Source organism: Rhinolophus sinicus, linkage group LG03, assembly GCF_036562045.2.
Source record: "Rhinolophus sinicus isolate RSC01 linkage group LG03, ASM3656204v1, whole genome shotgun sequence".
NCBI classification, from domain to species: Eukaryota; Metazoa; Chordata; class Mammalia; order Chiroptera; family Rhinolophidae; genus Rhinolophus; species Rhinolophus sinicus.
In genome coordinates, this window is record NC_133753.1 from 28,318,346 (window position 1) to 28,345,951 (window position 27,606).

Here is a 27,606-nt window from a genome sequence, read left to right on the forward strand (position 1 = left end):
GATGGGCTGGCTCTGCTGTGGTCGCAGAGGTTAAAGGCCAGCATTTGCCAAAACCCCTCAAATCAGACCCACCCTTTATCAATGCGGACTATGCACAACTTCTGCACATTCATCTCATTTACTATCACCCTAGAGACTTGGATACATGTGATTACCCCCATTTTCCAGTTGAGGAAAGTGAGTTGAGAAAGTTCATTGTGGTTTAAAATACATTGACACTAATTGAAAAACAATTTTCACTGAGTTTAAAAGCAGTGCAAAGTGGACCTCAGGCTCTCTGAATGTGTTTTCCCAGCCCTGAGGGTCAGGGCTCCACGTTGGGTACTCAGCATGTGTGGAGGGGGTTTGAGACGCTCTCCTGACCCTAGGGTGGTGGTCTTCCTGCCCGTTCTCCAGCCCTCCCTGGCTCCTGGCAGATCTCCCCACACAGCCTCCCTTGTTGTCCAAGAGCACATCTTTACAAAGTAAATATCGTGTGGTAAGAACCAATAAGACAGGGATCGCTGAGTTAAAATTCTTTCCGCTTTTATGAACTTAAAACATTGTAGTACTGACATTCCAAACATACAGAGAAGGAGACAGAGTAGTATGAAGAAGCCCCATATGCCCATCATCAACATCACCAAATCCTGGTCATCTTGTCCGTTTATGTCACCATCTGCCTCCCTACCTACCGGAGAATTTTGAAGTAAATCCTACGTAGTATCATCAGATCAGATCATCACCAGCACTGCAGTATGTATCTCCTAAAAAGAACGGACTCATTAAACTTAGCCACACTGTCCTTATTGCACCTAAAAAGTAATAACACCCCCTAAATATTACCAAGATTCAGGTGGTATTCACATTGCCAGAACAGTTTTAAAACTCTTTGCCCTTTCTACTTAAGGAAAAACAAGAGCGCTGACATGAGAATTTCTCAGCATTTGGTCACGTCTTTACAATCTAGCTCCTATAAGGGCAGGTTTCTGAATTTGGGTAGAAACGCCCGGTTATGAAGTCTCTGAGGCCGATGAGCAATTCTTAAGCTTGCTCCATTCCCGCTCTGCACTTGGCCAGAGCCGTGCGTGTAGTGGGTGCTGGGTCAGTACGTGCTGAGTTTCATGGCAGGGTGAGCACACGCAAGGGTGGGGCTGCAGCCACATTGAGCTAATGCGGGAGGACTGCAGTGTAGCCCCCCTGCGTCCTCCCACCCACGCGGACGCCCCGGCTGTGACTGGCTGTCCTTGGCTTTCTGTGCAGCACTCCACCCGCCAGCTGCCTGGGCCTCCTCTGGGACCCTCTTCTCTCTCTTGCTCAGGATACTTGACTGTGTTCCAGTGACTCCGTGGAACCCCACTTTGTGAGGCCTCCAGCCTTCTTCTTGGTCTTGCCAATTCACTGTTTAACATACAGCAACAGTTGACTGGGGGTGCTCTTAGGGAGGGGGGCGGCTCACACGTGCCAAGCGCTTTGCTCATCTGTCCTCACAGTAGCCCCAGGAGATCAGTATTGCTGTCACTGCCATTTAACAGCAAAGGAGACTAAGGGAAGCCAGGTAAGTCCCTCACTTGCCTAGGAAGTGGCCAGGATGTGAATGTGGTCAGCCCGAACATTGGGTGCTCGCCATTTCAACATATTGGTTCCCAAATGTTAAGACTCGCTTAGCAAACTGCTAGGCAACTTGGCCAAGGACCAGGCACTTACCCTTTTGAGGAAAAATCTTGACAAGTTGGGATCTGCAGTCACCATGCACTTTCGCCTGCAATGTTCACATCTTCCAGAACAGATATAACATGACTTATTATTATACACACCCTTACTAAGAGATTAGCTCAGTTGAATGGAATAAATTTTAGGTCATTCAGCCTCTAATTTCCTGGCTTGTCTTTTTTCATGGTTAAATAATAGTTTGAGTCATAGATTATACGACCATGACAGGTTTGGAGTTTAGGAGGGATGGGAAGAAACGGGGTTGAGGGTTGAGTATCTAAAGCTACAACCTAGATATCCCTTCTGTACATTTTGTCATATCTCAGTTTTTTGGTAGAGGAAAAGTGTGACTTACAGAACGTACAGAATCAGGGTCAAGTACTTAAGAATTCTTAGAGGGAGAAAGGCTAGCACGGGCACCATTTTCTTTGTCCCAGTCGATCAGAGTTGAGCCTGTGTGACTTTCCCTTGGCTGAACTTTGGAGGAGCAGTGTTAGGTGGCTTGGTGAGGCTCAGAATCCAGTCCATTAGGAGCCCACCTCACCTACTGTGGACAGCCTAGCATGCCAAAGCTGGTGCTACACCAAACTCACTCACATTTTTACTGCCTTTGCTTCTCAATTGTGCCTTGGTTGGCTTCAGCTTTCTCCCAACTCCTGCTGTCATAGAGACATAGAAGGGTGGGCAGAGGTGGGTTTGATTCAGTAAGGGAAATGGAAAAACCAAAGCAAACACAGAGAAGAGAGGCAGAGGCAGACTCACAGAAGAAAGGGAGGCAACAGAAGGCTGAAAGAGGCCAAGGAGACGAAGGGAGCGGACCCAGCGTCTAAGTGCTCATGGAATTTATGGACACAAAATGAACTTCAAGAAACTGTTTGTCAACCATGGCAATGGGAAAGCTGTGGCTCTCTTTATGTCTCCTTGGCAATGCCTGGAAATTAATTTAAATCATCTAAGTTGTTTCCAAAAGTGGCATTTGCTGGGACACCTCTGGCTTTGCATAGAGTTGGGTATGCCAATCTTCCATGAATCCCTACTGTTCCAGGACAGCGTGTCTGTTGGTTTCTCTCTGGTCCACAGAGGTGGCTGGATAAGCCCCTCCCTGGAAGATGCAAAGCTGATAGCACGGCTCCATCACACCTAATGCTTCTCCTGCCCACCACAGGGCTCCTGTGGCTTAGATTCTCCAGTGAGCCCTCCAGAGGGCTCCCTGATGGAAACCACCAGACTGGGGTGAACTGGAATGGGTTTGAGCCTTGACCCAGGAAGATCAGCCCTCACTCAGCAAAGGACCAACAGTGGAGGTAAGTGGGGAGAATTGCAGGAAAAACAAGGCAAGATGGAGAGCTTGCGTTTCTAGGACTATCTTTGCTCAGTGTTGAGAAGAGTCTGAAATCCACAAAAAGTAGTGAGACTCAGAACATTAATGAGTGTGGTTGGTTGAGGGTCAAAGCAGTTGTTTTAAATTCATTGCTGCCTCTTTTTCTCTCCCAGGTCTCTCTTCAGTTTTTAATTTTTTTCTGGTGTTGTTTGCTTTCACATTCTTCTCTCTTTGCAGAATATTTATCACTGCCCCCTTCTTTTTCAGCCTCAATTCCCTTCCCCACCCTACTCTGCCTTCTTAGCATAATTTTTCTTTTCTTTTGGCCTTCCTTGTTTTACATCTGGATTCCCGGATGGTTTATTTTGTCTGTTTCCTGAGTTTCCCTCCTCTCCCATTTCTTATAGTCAGCCCCCCACCCCACCTCCTTTTCCTTCAGCTTCAGTTCTTTCCCCTAAAGATTTCCTTGGGCCACACAGGCTTTTATTCTTGTTCATCTGTTTAAGCAGTGCTGGCAAGAAGGCGGCCACAGCCGGCAGGCAGGGCCACGGTGGCAGAAGAGGACCTGGGCATCTGAAGATCTCCCCCAGCCCCAGTGTCCTTGGAAGAGGAGCTTCTTTCTGGAGGGGGGGCTGGGGACAGTGCTGCCCTCCCCCTGTGAGGGCTGACATCATCTGCCAGGTCCGGACTGAGGGCTGGGGCAGATGGTGTTTCCTCCACGGTGTGTGGGCCTGGGCCCCATTGCTCAGGGACGCCACAGAATCCACCCTTCTCGGGGTGGGTGGGTGGGGGATTCACCAGGTTCCACCTAGAAAGTCTGGGGCTCAGGGGAGGTGCACCCACTGGGCATTTATCATTTGCAAATCTCTGTGCTGTGGGTGGGAGGACTTGCAGCATAGGGTCTGCCTCTTGGGGGAGTCTGGGTATCCTTTGGATCCTCACTCTCTGGCTAAGTTGGCCTGGGCATCTGGAGTGGTCTGCTAGGGAGACAGAGGCAGTTTTCCAGCAGGAGGTCCTTCCTTCCAATGCTCTCCACCCCTGGCCACTGGGTGTTTTCAGGACACAGGGTGAATGCAAAAGAAGCTGATAATTGTGAGGTATCTTAAAGGCTCTTGGCCACTGAGGAACAACACAGATTTCACCTGTGGGAGGTACTGAGGGTCAGCCCTGGTACTGATAGAAGCAGGTGGCACTTCTCAATGGGCGCAGTGGCAGAGAAATCCTAGAAGTTGCAGCCGCACCCTTCCTTGTCTGGAGTGGTGGGAGGCGGGTGAGGAGCGTCCTGGCTCTGCTCCCCAGCTGTCTGAGGCAAATCGACTGGAGTCCATCTGGCTGTCGCCCCCGGCCCAGGCTTGCTTCCCACCCTGGGGCATCCATGCCGTTGGATGTTGGCTGAGTCCTTAGCAGGCCCAGCTGAGGGGCGGATGCGTCGGTGCTCTGCTTGGGTCACACCTGGAACTGAGCCGCATCCTGGGATGCAGGTGCCCAAGAGCACCAGGTGGATGCCCATTGGGCTACCCTCTTTCCTGGGCCCTGTGGTGATGGTGGCCACATGCTTCTCTGGAAGTGCCATCCAGGGCCCCCTTGCCTTCTCCATACCTTGTTCTTTTGCCAGGTCCCATTCATTTTTCCTCCTCATCTTCATCAATGCACAGTGTTCTTGGCCACTTTAGAAAACTACTATCGACTATATAGAAACTTGAGAGAAATCTTGGCTTCTATTTTATATTCTGCTTATGTTTTCTAAGCCTTCAACCCTGCAGTCCAACTCTTGGAATCCAGTATTCTTTAAGACCCTGGAACTATAAGACCCAGGAGCCCCTAGGCCCTTAATCCGAGCCTGTTGATCTAGTTTATTTCTGGTTCAAGGGCTACCCTCGACAGGAAGACCGGTTAGGGGACTGGTGATGAATTTTCTTCTAAGTTCTTTCCTCAACTCGGCCAGGAGAGCTGGGGGCAAGGACCCCGCGGTCTCTTTGATGTAGGAATTCAGGTGGAGATTAGCATCCCAGCCGCCTCTTGCCCTTCCCACCCAGGCCCGAAGTGCAGGCTCCTTCAATCTGCGGTCTCAGTGCCGCCTCGTTCCTACCACCTCCCTCTGCCTTCCCTCTTCCCACGCACCCACGTTGTATAAATATTTACACCCCCGGGCTGGCAGGAATCTTTCTCCAGCTGCTTCCCTGGTCTCTGGGAGAGCTTGTTCTCTCACTGAACAGCTGCAGCAGATCTGGTTGCCTTTGGTCAGACAAGGGCAGGCCCTGGTTTGGGGGCCTGCAATCCCCCTGGGGTAGAGGGTGCAGTTGGCGGGAGAAACTCAGCTTTAAAGAAGTCACAGGCCTGTGGCAAAGATCCATCCTCTCTCCTCCACCGGCTGCCTACGTGGCAACTCTCCAAGAGCTGTCTGATCCCTGCTCTGGCTGGGGAGGTGGGCCCTGCTTCTCAAAGGAACAGCTCCAGGATCAGGTCTGTTCACTCAGGGCTGAGTTGTTAGAAGGTTGGAGGATCATTCCAAAGCAAACTGGCTGGTGCTAGGACAAAGCAGGAACTTAGTTTACTTGCAAGCACTTTACAGTTTATAAGCATGTGCTGTATCTTTGATCACACTGAAGCAGACCTCCCAGTTCAGAGCAAGAACCCCCTGGAGATTCTTCATAGTGGGCCTCTCCCAAACTCCCACTAGTCCCTGTACCGTATTTCTATCTTGGGGCTGGGGAGTGAAGAGGACACATGCTGCTTCCCCTGTCTTCCTTAGTGACCTAGGAAGCAGGAGTTTGCCAAGAAAGCAAACCAGCCTTTTTGGGGTTCCCATGGGCTAGGCACTGTATGAGGTACTTCCCCATGTTCTCATGTAATTACTCAAGTCTTATGTCAGGGCAGATTTTTGAGCTTCCCTGTGTGTCTCCTCTTCCTGCCCTCAGACAGAGGCCACACAACAACCAGCGCCCAGACACAGAGCCCGATCTCTCTCTGGTCCTTTCAGGTTCAGCAGGCACCTCCTAGAGCCGGCCATGGACACTGTTCTCACCTACCCACAGTAGGTGCAGGTCACCTGTTGCCACCTCCCCTCCTGTGCCTTGGTTTTCCCCACATCTGTGGGAAGTAATTAACCTGTGCTCCACAGAGCATTCCAAATTCAGCACAAGAACAGGTTTTTGAAAAACAACATGGTGGTTTCATTTAACTCCTTTTTCTAGATATGGGGCAGGGGTGGGTGTGGCAGAAGAGGCTGTTCAGGTATCGGGCACTAAGAATGTGTGCTCGGGGCTTTGGGGAGGCTGAGGAGAAGGAACACAGAGATCAAAAGGCCTGGATTTCATAGTCAACAACCCCCCAAATTCAAGGAGTGGAGCCACTGGGGGTGGGGATATGGGGTTGGGGAGGGGGTTCTGATGGGGGCCAGAGACAAAGGCTCCAGTCTCCCTATACCCACACTTGTGCCAGAAAGAAAACAGATTCAATATCAACCTCTCAATCTCTCCTCTCTCTCTCTGCTCAGACTCTTTCTGGGAGTGGGAGAAAGTCTTGTGTCAAAGGTGCCTGGGTGAGACGGCAGAAAAAGGCCTGGCCCAGTGCTTGGTATTCAGTGGGTAGAGGGCCACCCGAAAGTGAGGCAGGGGACGAGTGGGCTGGTGTAGTCTGCAGGGGAGTGGACAGGGAGAAAGGTGGGAAACCACAGCTCAAGCCCTGCAGCTGCCAGATATTCCTGCTGCCTGCCCGCCTCCCCACCCCCAAAAGGTAAAACAAAACCCAAATAAAAGCCTGACCTGGCAGATATTAATACCCCAGAGCCAGGGCTGGTGTGCAAGCAACCGCCCCCCTCTTCCCCCTTCTGTTTCTATAAGCGGCTGAAATAAATTTAGCGAAACAACCCCACCCGTCTGAGGGCCTAAGATTTCAGAGCAGTGGGACTCTTTACCCTGAAAGCCCCTGTTTTTCAGAGCTGAAAGCTTTTTGTTTAATTTCCCTTCGGGAATGGAATGCTCTCAATCTAAAATAATTATTTTACCGCAGTCATCTATTCCTCATAGATAAATGCTTTGACACAGTATGGCTTGCCAGAAAGCTGATCTACAGATGCTCTACAGCTTACAATTGTCAACTCCATGGGGCCAATGCCTAGCTGGGTCCATTGGAGTCTTTATTGTGATTATTCTTCGCGATCTGTGTTTGTTCAGCTAAGTCCCTCTCTTGTCTGTCATACGGGACAGTGGTTATAGTTGGCTGAATTACCAAAGTAGAGAATTACTTATTGAGGGCCTACTGTGTGCTCGGCACTGTGCCAGGGCCCAGGGGTTGAGTTGAGAGCAGAGACAGACTGCTCTTATGGAGCATACGTCCTGGTAAGAAGGGAGATGTCAAAAAGTTAAATGATTACAAAAACCCAGCAACTAATATCATACTTAATAGTGAAGAACTGAATGCTTTCTCCTAAGATTGCAGTCAAGGTGAGGGTGTTTACTCCCACCATGTCTATTCAACATCATATTGGAAATCCTAAACAGGGCAATAAGGCAAGAAAAATAAATATAATGCATAAGATTGGAAAGGAAGAAATTAAACTAGTTCTATTTGCATATAAATAGAACTATTTGTTCTATTTATTAACAAACAAAACAAACACACACACAAAAAAAACAACTCAAGGAATCTACTAAAAATCTTTCTTATAATGAAAGTGACTTTGTAAGATTATAGGATACAAAAGGTCAACACAAAACTCAACTGTATTTCTATAAACTATAATGAGAAATTGAGAACTGAAATTTAAAAGAAATTACAATAGCTACCTCCCAAAAGGGAAATATTAGGTATAGATCTAACAAAGCATATATTGTATCTGAATGCTAAAAACTAAAATACTGATTAAAGAAATCAAAGAAGACCTAAATAGACACACCATATTCATGGATTAGAAGACTCAACATAATAAAGCTGCCATTTCTTCCTGAATTGATCTATAGACTGATGCATTCCAATAAAAAGCCCAGTAGGATTTTTTTTTTTTGTAGATATAGACAAGCTGATTCTGAAATTTATATGAAAAGACAATTAAACTAGAATAGCTAAAACAATTTTGAAAATGAAGAATAAAGTTGGAGGAATTACACCACCTGATTTTAAGACTACTACAAAGCTACAATAATCAAGACAGTGTGGTACTGGTAAAGGAATGAACACACAAATCAACAGAACAGAATAAAGAGACGCATACCAATATGGCCAACTGATTTTTGGATAGGTGCAAAAGCAATTCAATGGAGAAATGACAGTTTTTTCAATGAACAGTGTTGGGATTGGATATCCATAGGAAAAAAAGTGGACCTGAACCTAAATCGCACATTTTATATAAAAACTAACTCCAAATGGATCATAGGTCTCAGTGTAAAACATAAAACTATAAAACTTTGAGAAGAAAACAGAAAATCTTAATGACCGAGTGTTAGGCAAACAGTCTTTAGATGTGACACCAAAAGCATGATGCACAAAAGATAAAACTGATAAATCAGACTTCATCAAAATTAAAAACTTTGTGAACATACCTTGTTGAGAGAATGAAAAGATAAGGTACAGACTGGAGAAAATATTTGCAAATCACATATTCCACAAAGGCACTGTATCCAGAATATATAAAGGACTCTTAATACTCAACAGTAAGAAAACAACCAACCAATTAAAAAATGGGCAAAAGACTTGAACAGATATATCACCAAAGAGGACGTGCCAAGTGGCAAATAAACACATGAAAAGATGTTCAACATCATGACCCATTAAAGAAATGCAAATTAAAACCACAAGGAGATCCAACTACACACCTATTAGAATGACTAAAACAAAAAAATATTAACAATTATAAGTGCAGATATGGATGTGGAGCAACTAGAAACTCTGAGATATTGCTGTTGGAGCTGCAAAATGGTATACGATTCGGCAGTTTTCGATAAACTTCAACATTATGACTTAGCAATCCCACTCCTAGTTATTCACCCTAGAGAAATAAGAACTTCCGTTCACACAAAATCTGTACACAAATGTTTATTGGTGCTCTATTCACAATGGCTCCAAACTGGAAATAATTCAATATCCTCCAACAGGTGAATGGATAAAAAACTGGTTGCCTACCCATAAAGTGAAATATTATTCTTCAGTTGAAAATAATGAACTACTGATACATGCAACAACATGGATTAATGTCAAAGGCAATAAACTCAAAGGTATGATTTCATTTATATGGCATTCTGGAAAAGGCAATATTATAGCATAGAGAATAGGTCAGTGGTTGCCAGAGTAAGGGATAGGTGAGGGGATAGCATAAGGAAGTTTTTTGGTGGTGATGGAACTATTCTGTTTGCTGATCATGGTGGTGGTTACATGTACCTATTCACATGTTAGAATTCATAGAACCATATGCCAAATAAAGGTCAATTTTACTGTATGTTAAATTAAAAAGTAAAAAATGGTTATAAGAATGAATGTATACTCACAAACTGAAATAACTACTTTGAGGGAAATGAATATTTCATGAGAACATCAGAGTGGAGGCAGACACCTTACCTTGATTGGGGGAGGGGGACACCAAGAATAGTTGAGGAAGTGATGCTTGAGCTGGGTTCTAAAGAATGATTTAGAATTTATTTGGGCCAAAGGAAGGTCAATTCAGATAGAAGAAATAGCACGTGTCAAGGCCCTGGGGCAGGAGGAAGGATGGTTCATTTTCATCAGAAACTGTCTAGAGGACAGCGAGTGCCCTGGGGGGTGGGAGAGGTAGCGTTGGGAAGAGGAGGAGGTATGAAAGTCAAGTGGTGGAGAGAGGAGGTATGAAAGTCAATCTCTCTTTCACTGCTCCTCCACGTGAAAGAGAGACTATGCTGGACTAAGACTTTGGTTTTTATTCTAAGAGGGATGGGTAACCAAGGGTTTTAGGCAATAACACAAGATCAGATCTAGGTTTTGAAAAAGATCACTTGTATTGCCATATGGAGAAAGGTTTGAGGGAGGGTGGGATCTAAGTATGCAGGAATCTTGGGGTTGGAAAGAACCCCTAAAATAGGGTTTCTCTGTCTTAGTACTCCTGCATTTTAGACTAGATAATTTTTGTTGTGGGGGAGCTGTCCTATGCATTGCAGGATGTTTAGCAGCGTCCCTGGCCTCTACCTTCCAGATACCAGTAGCAATGACATTTTCCCCTCCAGTCGTGACAACCAAAAACATCTCTAGACATTGTCAAATGTTCACTGGAGGGCAAAACTGCTGCTGGTTGAGAACCGCTCCTCTAAATCAACTGAATCCATTGTTTCTGGCTTCATAATAGAATCACCTGGGGAAATAAGAAAATATAAATGCTAGGCCTTATTTCAGCCCCACTGAAGCAGAATCTTTGGAGGTAAGTGCGATGGGGCATCTATATATTTTTAAAAGCTCTCCAGGTGATTCTGTTCAGAGTGGTGTTTGAACACCACCTGTCTAGTCCAATAATTTACAGATCAGAACACTGAAGCCCAGAGTAGAGAATGACCCAGTGAACCCCAGGCAGAGTACTTCTAGAATCCGAGATTCCTGACTCCTAGACCAGTGCTCATTCATTAGACCATGTTGCCTCTTATGAGCTGCATAGAACACGTCCTGGGCAAACTGGAAGCCCAGCCTCCCTGAGTTACAGCTCTGGTCTACGGAACATTCCAGTGTTGAGGCTGCTGTCCTACTCCCTGCAAAGCCCAAGCCCTACCTTCCTGCCACCACCAAAACTGCCCATTCCTTTTTCTACTCCTGCTGCTGGATTTAGGGTGATCAAAGTATCCTAATGGGTCTGACAGCAAAGGTTCAGGGAAAACTGAAAAAATTTGCTGTGTACCTACTCAGGACATACTTAAGAGGCCCAGGTAATAGAGAAGCACTTGCCTTCAAGGAGTTTATAGTCCAGAGGGGAGTAAACAGATGCTTTCATAAAATGCAGTTAACATGCTGGAGTGCTATAGGCTGCAATGGCACCATCGACAGGGGTGGCAGGGATGAGGGGAGGCATTTGGTCTGCCTTGAAGCCCCAGGGAGGGCTATGCAGCAACCACCATCAACCTAGCAGTTTGGATTGGCTGGAGGGAAGATGGCTATCTGAGCTAAGCACTGGCGGGAAAGGGCTTCACCTTTCTGATCATCCCAGAGGCTATGTGACCTGCTTCAGATTGTGCAACTGGTGGCCACCTGGAAAAATTGGGCTTCCCATCAAAGTCTAGGTGACTCAAAGCTCATGGGCTATCCTGTGTCTCTAAGCAGGCCCACCCACAGGAGGAAGAGGTGCAGCTGTGGGCTAGCCTGGGAACTTAACTGAACTGTGGAACATTTCTGCAGGGAAAGTGTTAAAACAATTGACCTAAGAATGAGGGTTTAGATGTCCTACTTCAGGCAGAGCAACAGGCAATGAGACCCTCCCAGGGCTGGGATAGCCTGGGGTTGGATTTTCTCTGTAGTCCCAGCAGGAAGGGGCTGACTCCCTGAGCTACACCCCAGAGGCTCCAGGCATAGCGCAGTGCTGCATTTATAGTAGACTGTCAACTATCTTCTCTTGAGTCCTCTCCCTGGTTTGGGGGGATATTGGCAGCTGAGTAGTGCCCACTAAGCAGTCTGAGGGGCTTGAGAACTTTGATAGAAGAGCCTGGCTTTTACTATCAGCAGGGGCCCAGTGATCCAGTTTTCAGAAATACTTGTGACAATAATCAGGTGTTTTTCAGTTGGGCAGCAGGTTCCCATAACCTCATCCTGACCCATCTTGCTCTTCCCAGGCTCCCCGCCAGTGTCCTCTCCCCTTTCCAGGCCTCAGGCCTGCCTGTCCAGGGCTGGGGGTGGGGACCAGAAAGTGATACTGATCAAAGTTGTCAGTTGATGATTTCAAATGGACATCTATACTGAAGAATCTTTTTGCAAAATGAATACCCCACCCAGAATTTTTGTGGTGTAATGAGGTCCCAAGAATGGCTCAGTTTACATACAGTGGGTAGGCATATACAAGATTTCAGCTAGGCATTAAACTAGGCAATTTATAGGCCAAGTTAGGTATATTACTGCTATTTTAGAAATGAGTAAACTGAGGTTTTGGTCAGTGTCTTGAAAAGTCACAAAGCCAAGATCTGGATCCAGAACAGCCCAACTTCAAAATCCTGGACCACAGATGTTCAAACGTTAGTGTTTGAGTCACTAGCAGGAAATGTACTAAAATGCAGATTCCTGGCTCCACCCCAGAGATCTGATTTACTGGGCCTGGGTCAAAGCTGAGGAATCTGCATTCCACAAGCACTGCAGGTAAATCTAAACCAGGTACCTCTCAGGCAGCACTTGGCCCTCCCTCCTCTCTAATCCAGGGAATTTTCTTTCTCAGGTAGCAAGGGTTGGGGGAAGGGCGGGGACCAATCCGAAGGATTTGGGGTATTGTGCAAATGACCTGAAGCTTGGGAGGAAGTGTAACTTCTCAGGGCTCTACGATGGCAGATCCTGTGCTGCAACCAGGGCCAGGAAGGGACTCTGGGGAGAGGGTGCCTTGAAGAGCGCTGCTGACAAGGCCCAGCAGTCTAGGGGGTCAGCAGCCCAGCGTCCCACACTCTCACCTGCCACAAGGTGCGCCCAGAGTCCAGATTAGTCGATGAATATATCCGTCGCGTTTCCCTAATTCTGAGGACTTTCACTTTTTCCCTTTCACAAAACAATACCCCAAAGCCAAAAATACCTGGCTAGGGCCTCCTTGCAAGGGGACCCGCTCCAAGCGAGAAAGGAAGACCCGGAAGTCGGGTCTGGGCCAGACGACCTGGCCCATCGCCTACGGTTCGGAAGCAGCAGTGCAGGTGAAGGGGCGGCCTCTCAGGGCAAGGCGCGGGTAAGGAACCGGAGAGCGGACTGCAGAGCGAAGGAGGCGGGGAGGGCTGCGCAAAGCCTCCCGTCGGGCTTCCTGCCCAGGTCGTGGCCCGCTGCCGTTCCCGCCACCATCCGGCACCTGCCGAGCACGTCTGGGCGGGGACAGACTAGCTCTGGCCCTCAGACCCCCACCCTTCCTCCGCCCGGCTGGACGCTGATCCCAGGCCTGCCGCGGCGTAGACGCCAGGTCAGCGAAGGGTTAAGGAGGATCGCTCCCTCCCCTCGGCTCCCTCACCCTTGGAAAGTCCCCGAAATGACGTTTCAACCCGACAATTAAAAAAAGAGTTTAATTATAGAGACAGGCTCTGGGAGCTGGAACAAACCCGGTCGGTCGGCGGGGCCGGTAAACAACTCCGGAGCGAGCGGGCCAGGTTGGCCACCGCCCCGCAGAACCCGCGCCCCGAGAGCGGGGGATGGGAGCGCCCCCCAAAAGTTGGAAAAGCGGAGGAAATTCGAGGAATCGCGTTCTCTTTGGTGGGGGGGGGGGACTTTTTAGCCAGCCCAGGACGTTGAGGCCTGGTGATGGTGCTCTGGCCGGTCCCGCAGCAGCGGGGGAAAGCTGCACCCCCTCCACCCCAAGAAGGGGCACAAAGGGTGCGGGCCCCAGCCGCTCCTCCCGTCCCGGGTCCTCTTCCCCCTTCGCTTTTCCACCCCTCCCTGTTCCCCCAGCAGAGCTTCGCGAACCCTCCAGAGTTAGACTTTTTTGGGGGTGGGGGGGAATCAAAAACCGAAATAGCTTCACATCAGGACGCAGACTAACCTTGTGCTTTTAACGCGCACCCTGCTCTGTTCTGAAATCTGGAACTCATTACCTCATCACCAAGAAACTGCACGAAACCGCCCCCCCCCCCGCCCCGTTCTTGGAGCTGGGGAAAGGAGCGAGCAAACGTCCCTTAAAGAAAGAAACCTACATTTGATTGATTTAAATTAAGGTGGATGGAAGTTATTTCCTTTTCTGGCGCTTGCCAGATTTCAAGAAAAGCTGCAAAATGGGAGCAGGGGGAGGGAAGCAACAGGAGGCTGGACAGCAGCAGAAGATAAAGCAAAGGACAGCAACTGGGTTAAAAATGGGGGCCATCAATTTAAGTCAAAGAAGACAAATAAAAGCAAACCGGGCTGGGGTCACGTAGATTCGTGGTTGCAGCAAAAGTTGTGTATTTCAGAAAGATGATAAACAACCGGTTCCTAAAACAGTTGTGATTTGGAAGGTTTCCTAGGTTTGCTCGGAGGTTGACGAATAAATAAGAAATGCAGTCAAGTGGTGTGTGTGTGTGTGTGTGTGTGTGTGTGTGTGTGTGTGTGTGTGTGTAGTGGTGGTGGTGGCGAGAGTGCGACTCGAGCGCTGTGCTCCTCCCGCCCTGTCCTTTCCAAAGAAACGTGCTCATAATGGGGTGACCTAATTACATCGCAATGGAACCCGCTCTTAGCCACTCAGCGAACGAGGTTTCATAACAGACCCGGCGGCCTCGAGTGCTGGGAAGAAACGTGCGAGGGCCGACGAGGCGGCCGGGCACGCGGGGGAATAGGAAAGAAACGCAGCCCTGCGGTTTCCGCCTGGGTCCTCACTTAAGCACTCCCACGAAAGCGCGGGGGCGGTGGGGGACACGTTAACAACTTTTATTTGGGTGGGTGTAGGGGCATCCGAACCTAACAATAAATAAATACACATTTTACAGTTTTTATAGGAGTAATAATCAATTGCGGGCCTTTCGGTTTCTAGGATCCCATGCTCCCCTCCCTCCCAAACAGCGCAGCGTGACAAGCCATATGTTCCGTTCTCTTGGGGGCGGGGGAAGAACAATAAAAGCGTCGCCTCCCCCATCTCTTTACCTTCATTCTTGCCAAAGTAACTTTTTCATTGTTCAAGTGTCTAGGGGTGTGTAAGTGTATTTCGGCGCGGTCCACAGTTCTGAGCGCGCGCGGCAAGTTGTGTGTTGCTGGGTGGGTTTTTTGTCGGGGGGAGGAAGGGACATTCATGAAGATTCAGGTTTCTTTATAAAAATGTTTGAAGATTGGATACGTGAAATACAACTTCCAGACCTGATAAACACTCCGCCTGGGCGGTGGTCTTTTTCGCGACCCCCCTAGTACCCCTTGCCTACCCTCGGAGAGTGTGGGCTGCAGAGCAAACGCGAGTGTAGACGCGTGCGGAGCCCTAAATCGTGCTGCGCACACCCCCGCCAGGCCGGGTCCTCCCTGGGGAAAAAACCTCCCAACCCCACCCCCCGCTGAAAAAAAAAAAAGTAAAACCATAGACTTGAAGGCTTTATGGGTCCAAATTTCCAATCCCCTTGCCCTGCGGGGTTTGCGGAGGGGAGCCGAGTGCGGAAGAGAACTTGGGAAGAGAGTAAGTTGTGCGGGGCACTTGGACAAGTTAAGAAAGATGTGCTCAAGATGGAAACCGCAGCGGGGCTCAGTACGGACTTCTGCTCCCGCTTGCCAAAAGAGAAAGTCGAGCTCGCCTTCCTGCCCGACAAAAAAACAACAACACAACAACAAGAACCCCGAAGAGGGTGGAATGAGTGATGTCACAGAGCTGGGCCCTACGGCTGACAAAGGGGGGGCGCGCCCCTCCCCCTCTGCGCCGCGCGCCGCCCCAGAGCAGGGCGCCGGGTAGCGAAGCGAGCGGACTCGAAACTTTTCCTCTTTAAGAAAAAAAGTTGTGTGCTGCTCGGAGTGGGGTTTTTTTTTTTTCCTCGCCTTCTTTCCTCGTCTCCCCTCCCCCTTCTTCCTTTTGAAAGTTTTTTTTTTTTTTCCCGAGTTTGACCGCATGGCTGATTCAACTTCAGTGTCAATCAACTTTTTTTCCTCCTCTTCCTCATTTAAATAAGTTTAAAGCTCCTCCTCCCAGTCTAACTTTATAAATCGGGCTTCGCGCGCCGCAGTCCGAGAGAGTCAGAAAGGCAAGGGGCGCCGGGAGCAGGCGTGTGGGACTCCAGACCGGAGAGCCGGAGGCTGCGCCTTCCCCGCACCGGGACCTTCGCGACACACCAGATCCTCGTCCCTGCCCCGTGCGAGCACCCACGATGACCACCACCCTCGTGTCTGCCACCATCTTCGACTTGAGCGAAGTTTTATGCAAGGTAAAGTGAGGCGGAGGGTTTTGCTTTTCAAAATCTTTTTTGCCTTAAAAAGAGAATCCCCAAAAGTTTAGGTCTTGGAAAAAGGGGGGAAGAGGGGAGAAAGGCGAGATAGTCTTCCCCCACCATGCCCTTCCCCCCTCCCCAGTTTGAAGGAATTTGGCCTTCTCCTTCCCACCCTTTGAGTTTCAACAGTTCCTGGCGGGGGGGATTACATGGGAATCTGGAGACCAGAGTTTTGGGGGGCGAAGTTTGCGTGGCGGGGTTGCTGGGGGGATGCTGGTCATTGGCCTAGATTGGGGCAATTTTTCGGTGATCTTTCTTCCCTAACGTTCAGCTTGAGCCGGGTTTCTCTGGTCTGCTCCTTTTCTCGGTGTGTGCTTGGGGTCTCCCGGCCGCCGGAGGGGTCTCAGTCTTTAGTTACAGCCCGCCTATAGGGTTGGGAGGGGGCTCCCTTGGAGAAGTGAGTCTCGGGACGACGATTTGCTGGTAGATTTTCGCCTGGCTTGAATGGGCTGGGAATCTGCGAGAAAAAGGCCAGGAGCTCTGATTCAAAAGGATGTTGCAAAACGAGTTTGCAGTGGGGCTTCAGTTCGCCCCAGCTCGGCCAGGCTTCCTCTTGGGATAGACGGTCGTGCTGCAAACTTTGGCGTGAAAGTGAGACTCGGGTTGACCAGCTTACTTGTTTTCTAGGGGACCTCGGCCCCTCGATACGGAGGGTGGGGGGACACGATGACAAAATGCAGGTCTGAGGTCAAGAGTCTTTGCTAGGAAGGATTTAATGGGGGACTCCTTAAGTCGTGTCTTGCCAGTGGATGAAGAAAAAAAGCAAGTTTTAAACCCGGAATGTTCCAGTAGGGCGGTGTAAGTGTACATAGCAAAAAAAGCCTATGGATGTTCAATTGATTTCTCCCCCTCTCCCCAGTTTTCTTCCCAAAGAGGGAAGCTGCTAGGCCACTTTTAATTGCTAAAGTGTTTTGCCTTCTTTTAAACACGTCGGGTCATGTTGCTCTTTTTTCCCAGCTTGCTTCTCCAGTCGGCGCAGCTGCCAGGGCCCCAGGGCTGCAGGGTTGGGGTGCAGGGACACCGAGGAGCTGAAGAGAAACATCGAAAAAGTTGGAATCTCAGCTTCCTCCCCTCCCTGCGCTCTCCCAAACTCCAGTTGCCCTGGCGGCTGCGGGTGCCTGAGTTCTCCCGCACTTCTTCCTTCTCTTCCCGGCTTTCTCACTCTTTGATCTATTTCTCTTTCTCTCGCCCCCTCCCCCCTCAGGACTTTTAAAATGAACCTCATTGTTGGGAACCGGCTCTCAACTTGGTTCCTGTAATCCGCTCCATGGGGTGGTTGCTGTTACAGATTCCCGATCCCCTGCAGCTGATCCTGAGGGACCAACTTTAGAATTTACACAATGACACCCACATGGTCTGGGAGCCAACTCCCAGGTCACATCCCCCCACTGCTCCAACACCCTTTCCAAATCTTGGGTACAGTTTGGGCATGTGACCAGGGTCCTATTGGAACAGAAACCTGCCTGTGGTGGCTCTGCCCCCCTCCCCCCCACCAAATCCAGTATTGACTGGGAGGGGGTGGGGGGATTTGGTGCTTTCTTTTTCCTCCCCACCTGCAGCTTTGCGTTAAAGATTAAACACTGGTGCTCTTATTCCATCCAGCCTGCCTTAGGAGCCAGAAGACTAATTGCAAAGGCATCTTCTCAGTGGAGGGGGCTGGGGTGGGCAGGGAATATTGGGGAGAGTATTGTGGAAAGCACCCCTTCCAGGAGCATGGGGCAATGAATTTCATTTTCAGGAATCACATCTCTCTTCCCCTCTAACCCCACATGGGATTTCTCCTCCCCCCTCCCCCCTCAGTAAGATAAAGCAAAGACAGTCTGAAAACCTGTTGCCAAAGGAAGGGAACACTTCTGAAGGAGGAAGTTGAGACTCTTGGGCCAGGTTGGGGGTGGAGGGCATTAAGTAAGCAGGGACTGATTAAAAAGGGGCAATCTCCTGAGGTTTACCTGATTTTTGTTAGGGGGAGGGGCAACCTAGAGAAGTCTGAATGATGTGAGATCTTTTGAGTTGAGGAATCTATTTGGGAGGTAAAGAATTTGGATTTTACGGATAAAAGTGGTAGCTTTGGGGACAGGATATGGGGTTGCATTCCAGGGGTCTGCCTGGGGTAGGGTGCATGCATAAAACAATTTCTCACATAGGCCAGGATTTTGTGTGTATATTTTGTTTTTGTTTTTTTAATGCACGGGGCCAAAGTAAATTCAGGTGTCTGGTCTATGGGAGAAAGGGGGAAGGGGCTTGCCAGGGCAGAGGTGGGGATGGTTCCCTGGAGAGAGATGGGGCATTTCTGATTGTGGAGGGGGTTGTCCTTAGTAGGTACCCTTCTTGGGCCTGGTGGATAGCCTTTGTCACTAACCATCCTATCTCTCCTCTCTCTTCCCTCCAGGGTAACAAGATGCTCAACTACAGTACTCCCAGTGCAGGGGGCTGCCTGCTAGACAGGAAGGCGGTGGGCACCCCTACTGGTGGGGGCTTCCCCCGGAGGCACTCAGTTACCCTACCCAGCTCCAAGTTCCACCAGAACCAGCTCCTCAGCAGCCTCAAGGGCGAGCCGGCCCCAACTCTGAGCTCTCGGGATAGCCGCTTCCGAGACCGCTCTTTCTCAGAAGGGGGTGAGCGACTGCTTCCCACCCAGAAGCAGCCTGGGAGTGGTCAGGTCAACTCCAGTCGCTACAAGACGGAGCTGTGCCGCCCCTTTGAGGAGAATGGTGCCTGTAAGTACGGGGACAAGTGCCAGTTCGCGCATGGCATCCATGAGCTCCGAAGCCTGACTCGCCATCCCAAGTACAAGACGGAGCTGTGCCGCACCTTCCATACCATCGGCTTTTGCCCATACGGGCCCCGCTGCCACTTCATCCACAATGCTGAGGAGCGCCGTGCCCTGGCCGGGGCCCGGGACCTCTCTGCTGACCGTCCCCGCCTCCAGCATAGCTTTAGCTTTGCTGGGTTTCCCAGTGCCGCTGCCACCGCCGCTGCCACAGGGCTGCTGGACAGCCCCACGTCCATCACCCCACCCCCCATCCTGAGCGCCGATGACCTCCTGGGCTCACCCACCCTTCCTGATGGCACCAATAACCCCTTTGCCTTCTCCAGCCAGGAGCTGGCGAGCCTCTTTGCCCCTAGCATGGGGCTGCCTGGGGGTGGCTCCCCGACCACCTTCCTTTTCCGGCCCATGTCTGAGTCTCCTCACATGTTTGACTCTCCCCCCAGCCCTCAGGATTCTCTCTCGGACCAGGAGGGCTACCTGAGCAGCTCCAGCAGCAGCCATAGTGGCTCAGACTCCCCCACCTTGGACAACTCAAGACGCCTGCCCATTTTCAGCAGACTTTCCATCTCAGATGACTAATCCAGGGTAGGGAGGGACCCCCTGCCCACTCCAGCCCCCCCACATCCCCTATCCTCACCTCCCTACCCTATAACCCCTACATTAACAAGGTTAAGCTCAACCCCTTTCCCCTAGAACCTTGGAATACCTCTCCCTCTTCTCCCTTTTAACCTCCCTAACATAAGGACAAGTCAATTTGTCAGTAGCTTCCTCTGGCTTGAAACCCCCTCCCCTTGATTTTATAGCCCACTTACCATGCATAACAGACAAGTCCCATATTTGTCAGTAGATGCCTTTTTTCCGGCTTAAGCCTTAAGTGCCAAATCACAAAAGAAAAAAGCAGTAACAGTTTACAGAAGCAACTTAGTGCCTTGTAATCTAACTTTGTCACTGTGACTACATTACCTCTTCAGCGCCAGAGGGCACCCGTGGGCCTCCCGGAGCCTCTGCCCATGGGGGGAGGGGGGGACCCAGAACCAGCAGCTCCCTCCACTGGCGATACAACTGCACCTTCCCATACTTCAGTCTCCCACACACTTCTCCCGTCTCCCTAGTACCCCCCCACCCCCCCTCCCGCCCCTGGAGAGTTGTTGCCAGACTTGGGTTTTAGGGAAACCTATATTGACATTCAAAACCTTTTTCTTCCCGACCTGAAATTCTGTTGACTAATCTTGCCTGGGTTGGTGTAGGTCTACAGGAAGGAAGACAGAAAAAGTGGATGAAGATTGTGACATAAGTGGGACTTTGTGATTTAATTTTTTTTCTTTTTTTTTTTAAGTGGGGAGGAAGGGGAAGCTAGATGGACTATGAGAGACTTGATTTTGGTGCTAAAGTTCCCCAGTTTATATGTGACATCTTTTAAAAAAATAACAACAAAATGAGAGAAAAGCTAAAAAAAAAACACGTGAGGGGTGAGAGTTAATGGTATTCATTCCACATACAATATCTGTGTAAAACGATTTCCCGTAGAAGTAGCTTTAATGGTTTTTGCTCTAGAATACCGTAGGTCTATCCTTAGAGCACTCACGCCATGCTTTTTTCCCTGGGTTTTAAACTTCATATAACTTTCAGAAATTGGAGAGCAAAAATTTTGCTTGTCACTGCACATCAATATAAAAAAGCTTATTTAACTTATCAAAACGTATTTATTGCCAAACTATGCTTTTTTTTGTTAATTTTGTTCATATTTATCGGGATGACAAATCCATAGAATATATTCTTTTATGTTAAATTATGATCTTCATATTAATCTTAAAATTTTGTGACGTGTCTTTTTCCTTTTTTTCCACAGTTTTAATATATTATTCTTCAACGACATTTTTTGTAACTTTACACTTTTTTTGGTTATTTTATTTTAAAAAAATGAAAAATTAATTTAAAAAAATGCAAAAAACTGTTGGATTATTTATTTTAGAAATTTTCCCCCTTTGTGTTGGACTGCAAATTGAGTTTCTTTCTCTTTAGGCCTTTCACAACTAGGACTGAGAATGTATGTAGAAGTTCTGTGACAGTACAGAAGGAAAACAACTTTTTATGTATAGCTTCTAAAAGGGAAAAAAAAAAAAAGAAACCCTTTGACTTCCACGTGCCCATCTCGAGACATTCCGATTGCAGATTTGAGGTTCTGGATTCCAGGTTTAGAGTTTTCCAATGTTCATGCAAACAGAACTGGCACACACACATTAAGATGAATGTAATTATTATTCCTCTTGCTGGTCACTACCGTCGCTTTCTATTTCTTTCTTTGTGTGAATTTATTTAAAAAAAAAAAAACTTTTTGTAACGACTATTTGCAGTTTAAAATCAATAAACCCCGTTTTTTTTTTTTTCAAGAAACACTGATGGTGAAGCTGGTTTGACTTGGTTTGCAGTTTTATTCTATAGGTTTGTCTCCTGTCTACGTTGCAGATAGTGGTCAGAGGAGGGGCATTGTCTGGTTTCTTACACTTAGAGCTAAACCAATGGCTAGCTCCCTTGGTTAATGCTGGAAATCTACTGAGCTTATAGATGGGGTGTGGTGGAGGTTTATTGCAAAGCATGCTAGACTTGGTATTATCTGCCCAGTGTGTATGTTGTTAACAAGGGGCCAGCCTTGCCCAACTATATGGCCTTGGAAGTTCTTCAGGAGAGCCAAGGCACAGGCTTCCAGTCTTCTCTGCCCAGCCTATGGTCTTAATTCCTTTGGGTGATGTTGGGGCTGCCAAATTGATGACGGGGAATGTAGCACAAGGCACACCAGCGAGCCTGGATTTGTGTGAGCTATTTGGGTGTTTCCAGGCTCATTTTTCTCACAGGACATTGACCTGAAGCCTACTTGGGATGAGTGTGATGAAGGACTGTAGGCTTGGAGAGGAGCACCCAGGGTGGTGAGGGGCTCAACCATGGCACTGGGTTCGGGCGGTTTCACCTGGATTTGACATATGCTTCTGTCTTGGGAGGGCTAAGGGGAAGTGTGAGTATTAAAATGGCCAGCATAACAGGAAGTCAGTAGGTCCCACTAAGTGTTTGTTACACCCTGATGCTGTACAGAGTAGGTAAGTAGTCATCTTGGGAATGGTGAGGTCTCCTTGGCTAGAAACACCCCAGCTAAAGCCAGATGACCACTTGGAGGGGATGTTTTGCTTGCCAGAGCAATCCCTGAATCTGGTTCTTGGGAGGACCTTTTTGGGGAGGCAGGGATGGATATTACTATTTGAGGCTTGGCTGCCTTCTGTTCCTTGTATTCAGTAGGTTTGGGGGCGGGGGGTAAGCTGAATTTTCACCTTGATCCTCTACCTGGCTTCTCCCAAAGGCCATTAGGTCTACAGCAGACATTGGCTGGGCCAGGGCTGTCCTTGAGGCTAGGGAAGACAACTTACGCAACCTGTTGACTCTTCCTTCCCTGCCTGGCAGGTGCCTGCTGGGGGGACTGGAGTATGAGGTAGAAAAAAGGGACTATTACCTCTTATAGGGCAAAGGTTGGTGGAGGAAGGGGAAAAGCAGTCCTGGGACTGGAGTGAAATTAGACCTCTGTCCCTGAAGGAGAGAAGGACTGGTGTGTGTGTGTGTGTGTGTGTGTGTGTGTGTGGTGTAGTGATGGTGGTAGAGGCAAGTGATCTTCCTCTGACAAAGTGAAAAAGACATTTAATCACTCACTTTGAACCCATGCTCTGCAGGTATAGATGAGCACATGGCAGACATCTTTCTAATTGCCTGGCTCGTGACACTAGTTGGATTTAGAGGGGACTAAGCATACCCACTGCCTGCCCAGAATTTCCTCCACTGAGTCAGTCTCTTGAGTGATAATGAAGGTGGAGGCATTGAGGCATTGACTCCAGAAAGCCCTGGAGGGTGGGGGTTGTCTGTAAAGATGGGGAGGCTCTCTATGGTCTTGGGAAGCTCTATGGCCCCAGGCCTCTACCCTTTACCTCCACTTGAGTGATTCCATGGGAAACTCACACAGGCTGGGATTTAGGTCACCCAGGCCCATGCATGGTCACCCAAGAGCCTGATTTTCTACCATCTAGATCTTAAAGGTAGTGGAGATAGGTCCAAAGCTACTTAGGAAAGGAAATAGAATTATTTCAGTCCCATTCTTTTTCTAGGATTTAGAACAGGGGTGTCCAAACTTTTTTCAACATTTTTCACCAAGAGCCATATTCGGTAAAATACACAAACAGCCGGGCCACTCACTCGAGGTGAAGTACGGATTGCCTCACCTGGTTTGTTTAAGTAAACTAAACGTATTTTTGGAATTTGCTGCAGGCCAATTAACAACGGATTGCGGGCCGCAGTTGGCCCGCGGGCCGCAGTTTGGACACTCCTGATTTAGAAGATGAAAGGGTCTCAGCAGCAGTCCTGTGCTCTGGGCTGGCAGGGAGTCCAGGGAGGTGTGAGCCCAGAGCTGGCAGGGGACCTCCATCTCTGAGCTCCCCTACAGCCTGGGGAAGATAGAAGCCGTGCAGAGAGAGTTGGAGGTAAGGTCTAAACAAAGGGAAGTGGGACAGGAAAGGCCAGGCCTGCCTTTGTCAGCCAACTTTCTGGGGCACGAGGCCTACTTTCCCACCTCCTTCCCTGGACCTTGGGGCATCTTTAATTTGGGGGCCTGCACAGGGTCTGTCCTGGCTGGGCAGGATCTCTGTGGCTTTTGGCCCTGCAACCCATGGTTTGGCCCTTGGCTGAAGGTCTTCCGTTGGAGCAGCTCAAAGAAAATGAGCTATTTTGGCCACTGAGCAATGACTTACCTTTTTAGGCCTACAAGCCTCATTTTAAGGAGGAAGCCTGGGAACCCGCTGTTTTTAGTGGCACTCTGGGGAAAGGAGGGCCTTTGAGAGCAGGTGGGGGCAGAATAAACTGGGTTTTGCAGCCAATTGGATCACGAAGCATGGGATACCAATGGGGCAGACAGTGTCATGGCAGGAGGAATTTTCCATGGCATGGAGGAAGAAGGGGTATTGGAGCCCTTTGACCTGGGTTCAAATCTCAGCTGCCCTTATACCAGCTTGGGCCTTGGACAAATGACTCAACCTTGGATTTTCCATCTGTATCTCAAGGTGTGATTGCGAGGGTCAAGTGGACCGTTAGCCATGACAGCTCTCCATAAGTACCTGGCAGTCTGAGAGCTTCATGTGTGCTAACTTGGTCAGGGTTGACAGTGACCCCACGGAAGAAGTTTTGTACCATCCCCATTTGACATGTGGATAAATTGGGGAGCAGAGCTCACTAATTTGTTACACAGCTAGAAGTATCAGGATTTGAACCCAGGCAGGCTAGCCCCATCATTGCATTTCACCATGTCACAGGCTGGCACACTGAATACGTCTGGCACAGTCCCTAGTACATAGTAACTACAAATTGACCGGTGTTAGTTCCTGACTCCCTTGGCCTTCTGTGTAGATTTTGAAGGGGCATGAGAGGCAGCCAGTTGGATTAGATGACTGCACATACCCCTTCCACCGAGTGTCATGATCTCATGTCTCAAGAGGCCCTGGATTGGTGTGTTTGGAGGACGGGGCCTGGGAGGAGGGGGCAGGCCACCCCCTTGGACTTTCCCCTTCTCTACCTGTGGCAGGGTGGCTTCTGTTAATGATCAACAGACAAGGGTGCCCCAGGGCGCCTGGGAGTTGGCCCTGTGCCCTTTTTCCCCTGGGGTCTCCCTGTCCTGCACGTAGCCAACCATTTAATCACGTCTGGTTGGACTGACTGGAACGCTACCTGAGTTCAGAGGGGAAGAGGGCCAGGAGAGACCAGCCCGGTTCCTCACCTCCTCTTGCTGCCTTGCAGGCTGTTCTGCGCAGGCTGGCGTCTGGTCTGCTGGGCAGCAAGCAGGCATTCAGAGTTGGGAAGCAGGGTGAAACCTCAGCCTTTCCTTGAGGTGAAGTCAGCCCTGGGGGGCCCTGTGGTGACCTACCTCTTGGTGGGTAAAGCTTGGGTTACAGAGAAAACTTGTAGCTGGAAGGCCTACAGTGCTTCTTGGAGGAGTCCCAAAGGGTTACATCTGAGTTATCATTGTGGGAAACTAATCTCCCAGAAGCCAGGGCAGGGACTGCCCACATGCCAGCCTAGGTTCCCTCCTCCTGCCCATCAGAGTCAGCTGCTGGTCAGGGGGCAAGGATGCCGCTACTGTGTTTAGGCTGTTTTAGTTGTGTTGACGTGTTCGTAAAGGCCAGGTCTCAAGGTACAGTGCTATGAGTGATGACCATTCTTGTGCTATCAGCTTGGGGTACAGTGAAAATAAATATTGGTAATGGCCAAACCAGAGGCAATTTTCTTACCACTTGGAGCCAGTGAGAGAGCTGCCCCCTAACTCCCAGTTGTAATACAGGGAGAAGTTGCTGATGACAACACAGAGTTCATTTCTGCCCACCTCAGTGCTTCGGGGAGATGTGAGTCTCCGCTGCCTAGGTAAGAAGCTGATTGTGGAGGCAGGGACCCGGATTCAAGTCCCTACTTGGTCACTCTGTGACCTCAGGCTAAAATTTTAGTAAGCAGCTTAGAGACCCAGTTTCCTCAAATGTAAAGCAGGATGATGATGACAATGGATAAACAAACTGTGGCAGTCACACAATGGAATACTATATAGCTGTATAAAAGAATAAATGACTGATATACTCGTTACACCACATGGATGATTTGCAAAACATGAAGTTGAGTGAAAGAAGTCGGCCACAAAAGAGTACATACTGTGAGTCTACTTATATGAAGTTCATAAGCAGGCAAGACTGATCTACACTGATAGAAATTTGAACAGAATAGAGAGTATATGCACATAAAAGTTCATTGAGCTGCGTGCCAAAGATTTATGTACTTTACTGTATGTAAGTTATACCTCAAAAGTAAAAACCTACAGAGTTGTTGTGTTAAATAATACATATAAGAAAAAAAGATGAAATTCAGTACCTGGCCCATTATAGGCACTTAATACATTGTAGCTGGTTTTTGTAATAGCAGTAAGTAACCTGAGGATGGTGATACTGTGCCCGTCCCCTTTTTATAGATGGAGAGAATGGATGGAGGGCAGGTGAGTAACTTGCCCAGGTGAAGTGGGATTTGAATCCCAGCAGAGCAGCTCTCAGTCCTCCATAGCTTCCCACTACCCTAGAAAACCCTCGGTACACAGGTGTTTCTTTAGTAAAGCTAAATATATAGTTACCCAGACTCCAGCAAGCTGGCTAATTAGTAAATGCAATCATCCACCTCAGAAAAGGGTTCTTGTCTTTGCAGATTCAAAATAAATCTCTTGGTACCTCCTACACTTTGTGTGAGGTGCAGGGAGGCCAAGTTGGGGCCTAGCTGGGCTCTGAGGGGCTGGAGAGAGGGAGCTTGGCTGGGTGGGCTAGCATCGAGGGGCACTGTTCCAGGAATCCTCCATGGGGCCTGCTTGTCCTGGCTCTTCTCTCCCTAAGGTGGTTGGAGGCTGTGAGGTCTCCGAGGACCTGGCCCAGCCTGTCTTCCCTGGCTCTCAGTCTCAAGGATGCATGGCAGTCTCATGTGGCTGCCGTGGCACCACTTCCTCCTTCTGTTCCATTCCACTCTTTTGGGAAGTGGTTCCAGTTGCAGGGCTCTGGAAAAACGTTCTTAGATCCCAACAGCGGGAGATGCTCAGTTCAGCCAGTACGTCTGGCTGCCCCAAGGCTCCAGGGGCAGGTTCTTGCAGGGCTGCCTGTAGGTGCCGTGTGTGGGAAGGGCCCATGGATTGGGGTCAGGCAGCAGGGCAGAATTTAAGAAGGTGCTCACTCTCAGGGTCATGCACGTGATCGCCTCCTTAAATGTTGCACCCGAGGCACCTCACTTGCCTCCCTCTCATTTCAGCCCTGTCAGGCAGGCTGGATTTATCCCTCTTCTGTGTGACTTTGGGCAAATCACTTAATTTCGCTGAGCCTCGTTTTCCTCTAAGTATGGGCAGATGAAGCGTACTAACCCTGCCTACCTTCTAGGGCTGTGGTGAGTATCAGAGGAGATGGAGAGGAAGGAGATTTGAGAATGAAAAGACGCTGGACAAAGATGGTATTCAGAGTGTGGGAGCAGCTTGCAGCTCAGGGTGACCCTGCCCTTCTTCCAGAGAAGTTTTAGTGGCACATCCTGGAACGTTTTGCTGCGTGCCTCACCCTCTGGATTTCCTGCCTCAATCTTGTGTGGGGTGTATGTTGCAGGTGATTATTTCTTACATAATAAAAATAATAATAAAAATGATTACATGATTCAGCATTTGTGGAGACTTACCAGGCTTGCCCCGCACTGGGCTTAGCCCTCCATTGCATGCTCTCATTTGATAGTACCTATGAAAAAGTACAGTGGTACCTCGGTTTTCGAACATCTCTGTTGACGAACATTTTGGTTTATGAAGGCCGTAAACCGGAAGTAAATGCTTCGGTTTTCGAACACGACTCAGAAGTCGAATATGTCACACAGCTTCCCCTGAGTGCAAGATCCTGAGGCCTAGCTGTCGGCTGTTTTTGAATGTTTCCGAGCTCGTGGATTACGTTAGAAAACCGAGGTACCACTGTATTATCATTGTCGTGCGGGGTGACAGGCGGGGTCTCTGGTCCCGCTCCCAACATAAGAACACAGGACATGGTGAGGCCAAAAAGGAACACCCACGGAGCCATAGGTAGGGGAGTCATACCACTATAGTCTTACTGGAGGCTGGATTCACACGACGTGCGACCTACTGTACACTTTTCTGCCAACCAACCGACTCTCCTTGACATCCCTTGACTCTCCTCGACTTCCCAACGTAGCCA

At 49.0% G+C, this 27,606-nt stretch overlaps 1 protein-coding gene and 3 long non-coding RNA genes across 5 annotated transcripts in view; 3 read left to right on the plus strand and 1 right to left on the minus strand.

Moving 5' to 3' along the window:
• LOC141570539 (uncharacterized) overlaps positions 1-9,899 on the plus strand; it is a 35,472-nt gene extending 25,573 nt beyond the window's left edge. Inside the window, exon 3 of one of the 2 annotated variants that reach the window (XR_012494629.1) lies at positions 9,106-9,899. This is a non-coding gene — a long non-coding RNA (uncharacterized LOC141570539). Of the gene's footprint in view, positions 1-2,857; positions 2,981-9,105 lie in introns of those variants that run through there. The other variant, XR_012494628.1, reaches the window with a different exon arrangement.
• Positions 509-13,089, minus strand: LOC141570538 (uncharacterized). Its single transcript, XR_012494627.1, has 2 exons — positions 12,607-13,089; positions 509-5,541 (listed from the first exon to the last, which is right to left on the minus strand). It is a non-coding gene; the product is annotated as an uncharacterized LOC141570538 (long non-coding RNA).
• A 2,697-nt stretch (positions 13,090-15,786) lies between these two features.
• ZFP36L1 (ZFP36 ring finger protein like 1) lies at positions 15,787-21,220 on the plus strand. The gene is made up of 2 exons (XM_019733649.2): positions 15,787-15,993; positions 18,446-21,220. Exons 1-2 carry the CDS (start codon positions 15,937-15,939, stop codon positions 19,403-19,405), a joined length of 1,017 nt encoding a protein of 338 aa, XP_019589208.1. The 5' UTR covers positions 15,787-15,936; the 3' UTR covers positions 19,406-21,220.
• Positions 21,221-23,192: 1,972 nt separating this feature from the next.
• LOC141570819 (uncharacterized) lies at positions 23,193-27,063 on the plus strand. Its single transcript, XR_012495273.1, has 3 exons — positions 23,193-23,340; positions 25,188-25,267; positions 26,800-27,063. It is a non-coding gene; the product is annotated as an uncharacterized LOC141570819 (long non-coding RNA).
• The last annotated feature ends 543 nt before the right edge of the window (positions 27,064-27,606 follow it).

What these genes read in the sequence shown, in the direction of transcription:
- ZFP36L1 (XM_019733649.2), top strand. Translation starts at nt 15,937, where the DNA reads ATGACCACCACCCTCGTGTCTGCCACCATCTTCGACTTGAGCGAAGTT. An exon ending in TGAGCGAAGTTTTATGCAAG is followed by an intron (nt 15,994 to 18,445) that starts GTAAAGTGAGGC and finishes TCTTCCCTCCAG; the next exon opens with GGTAACAAGATGCTCAACTA.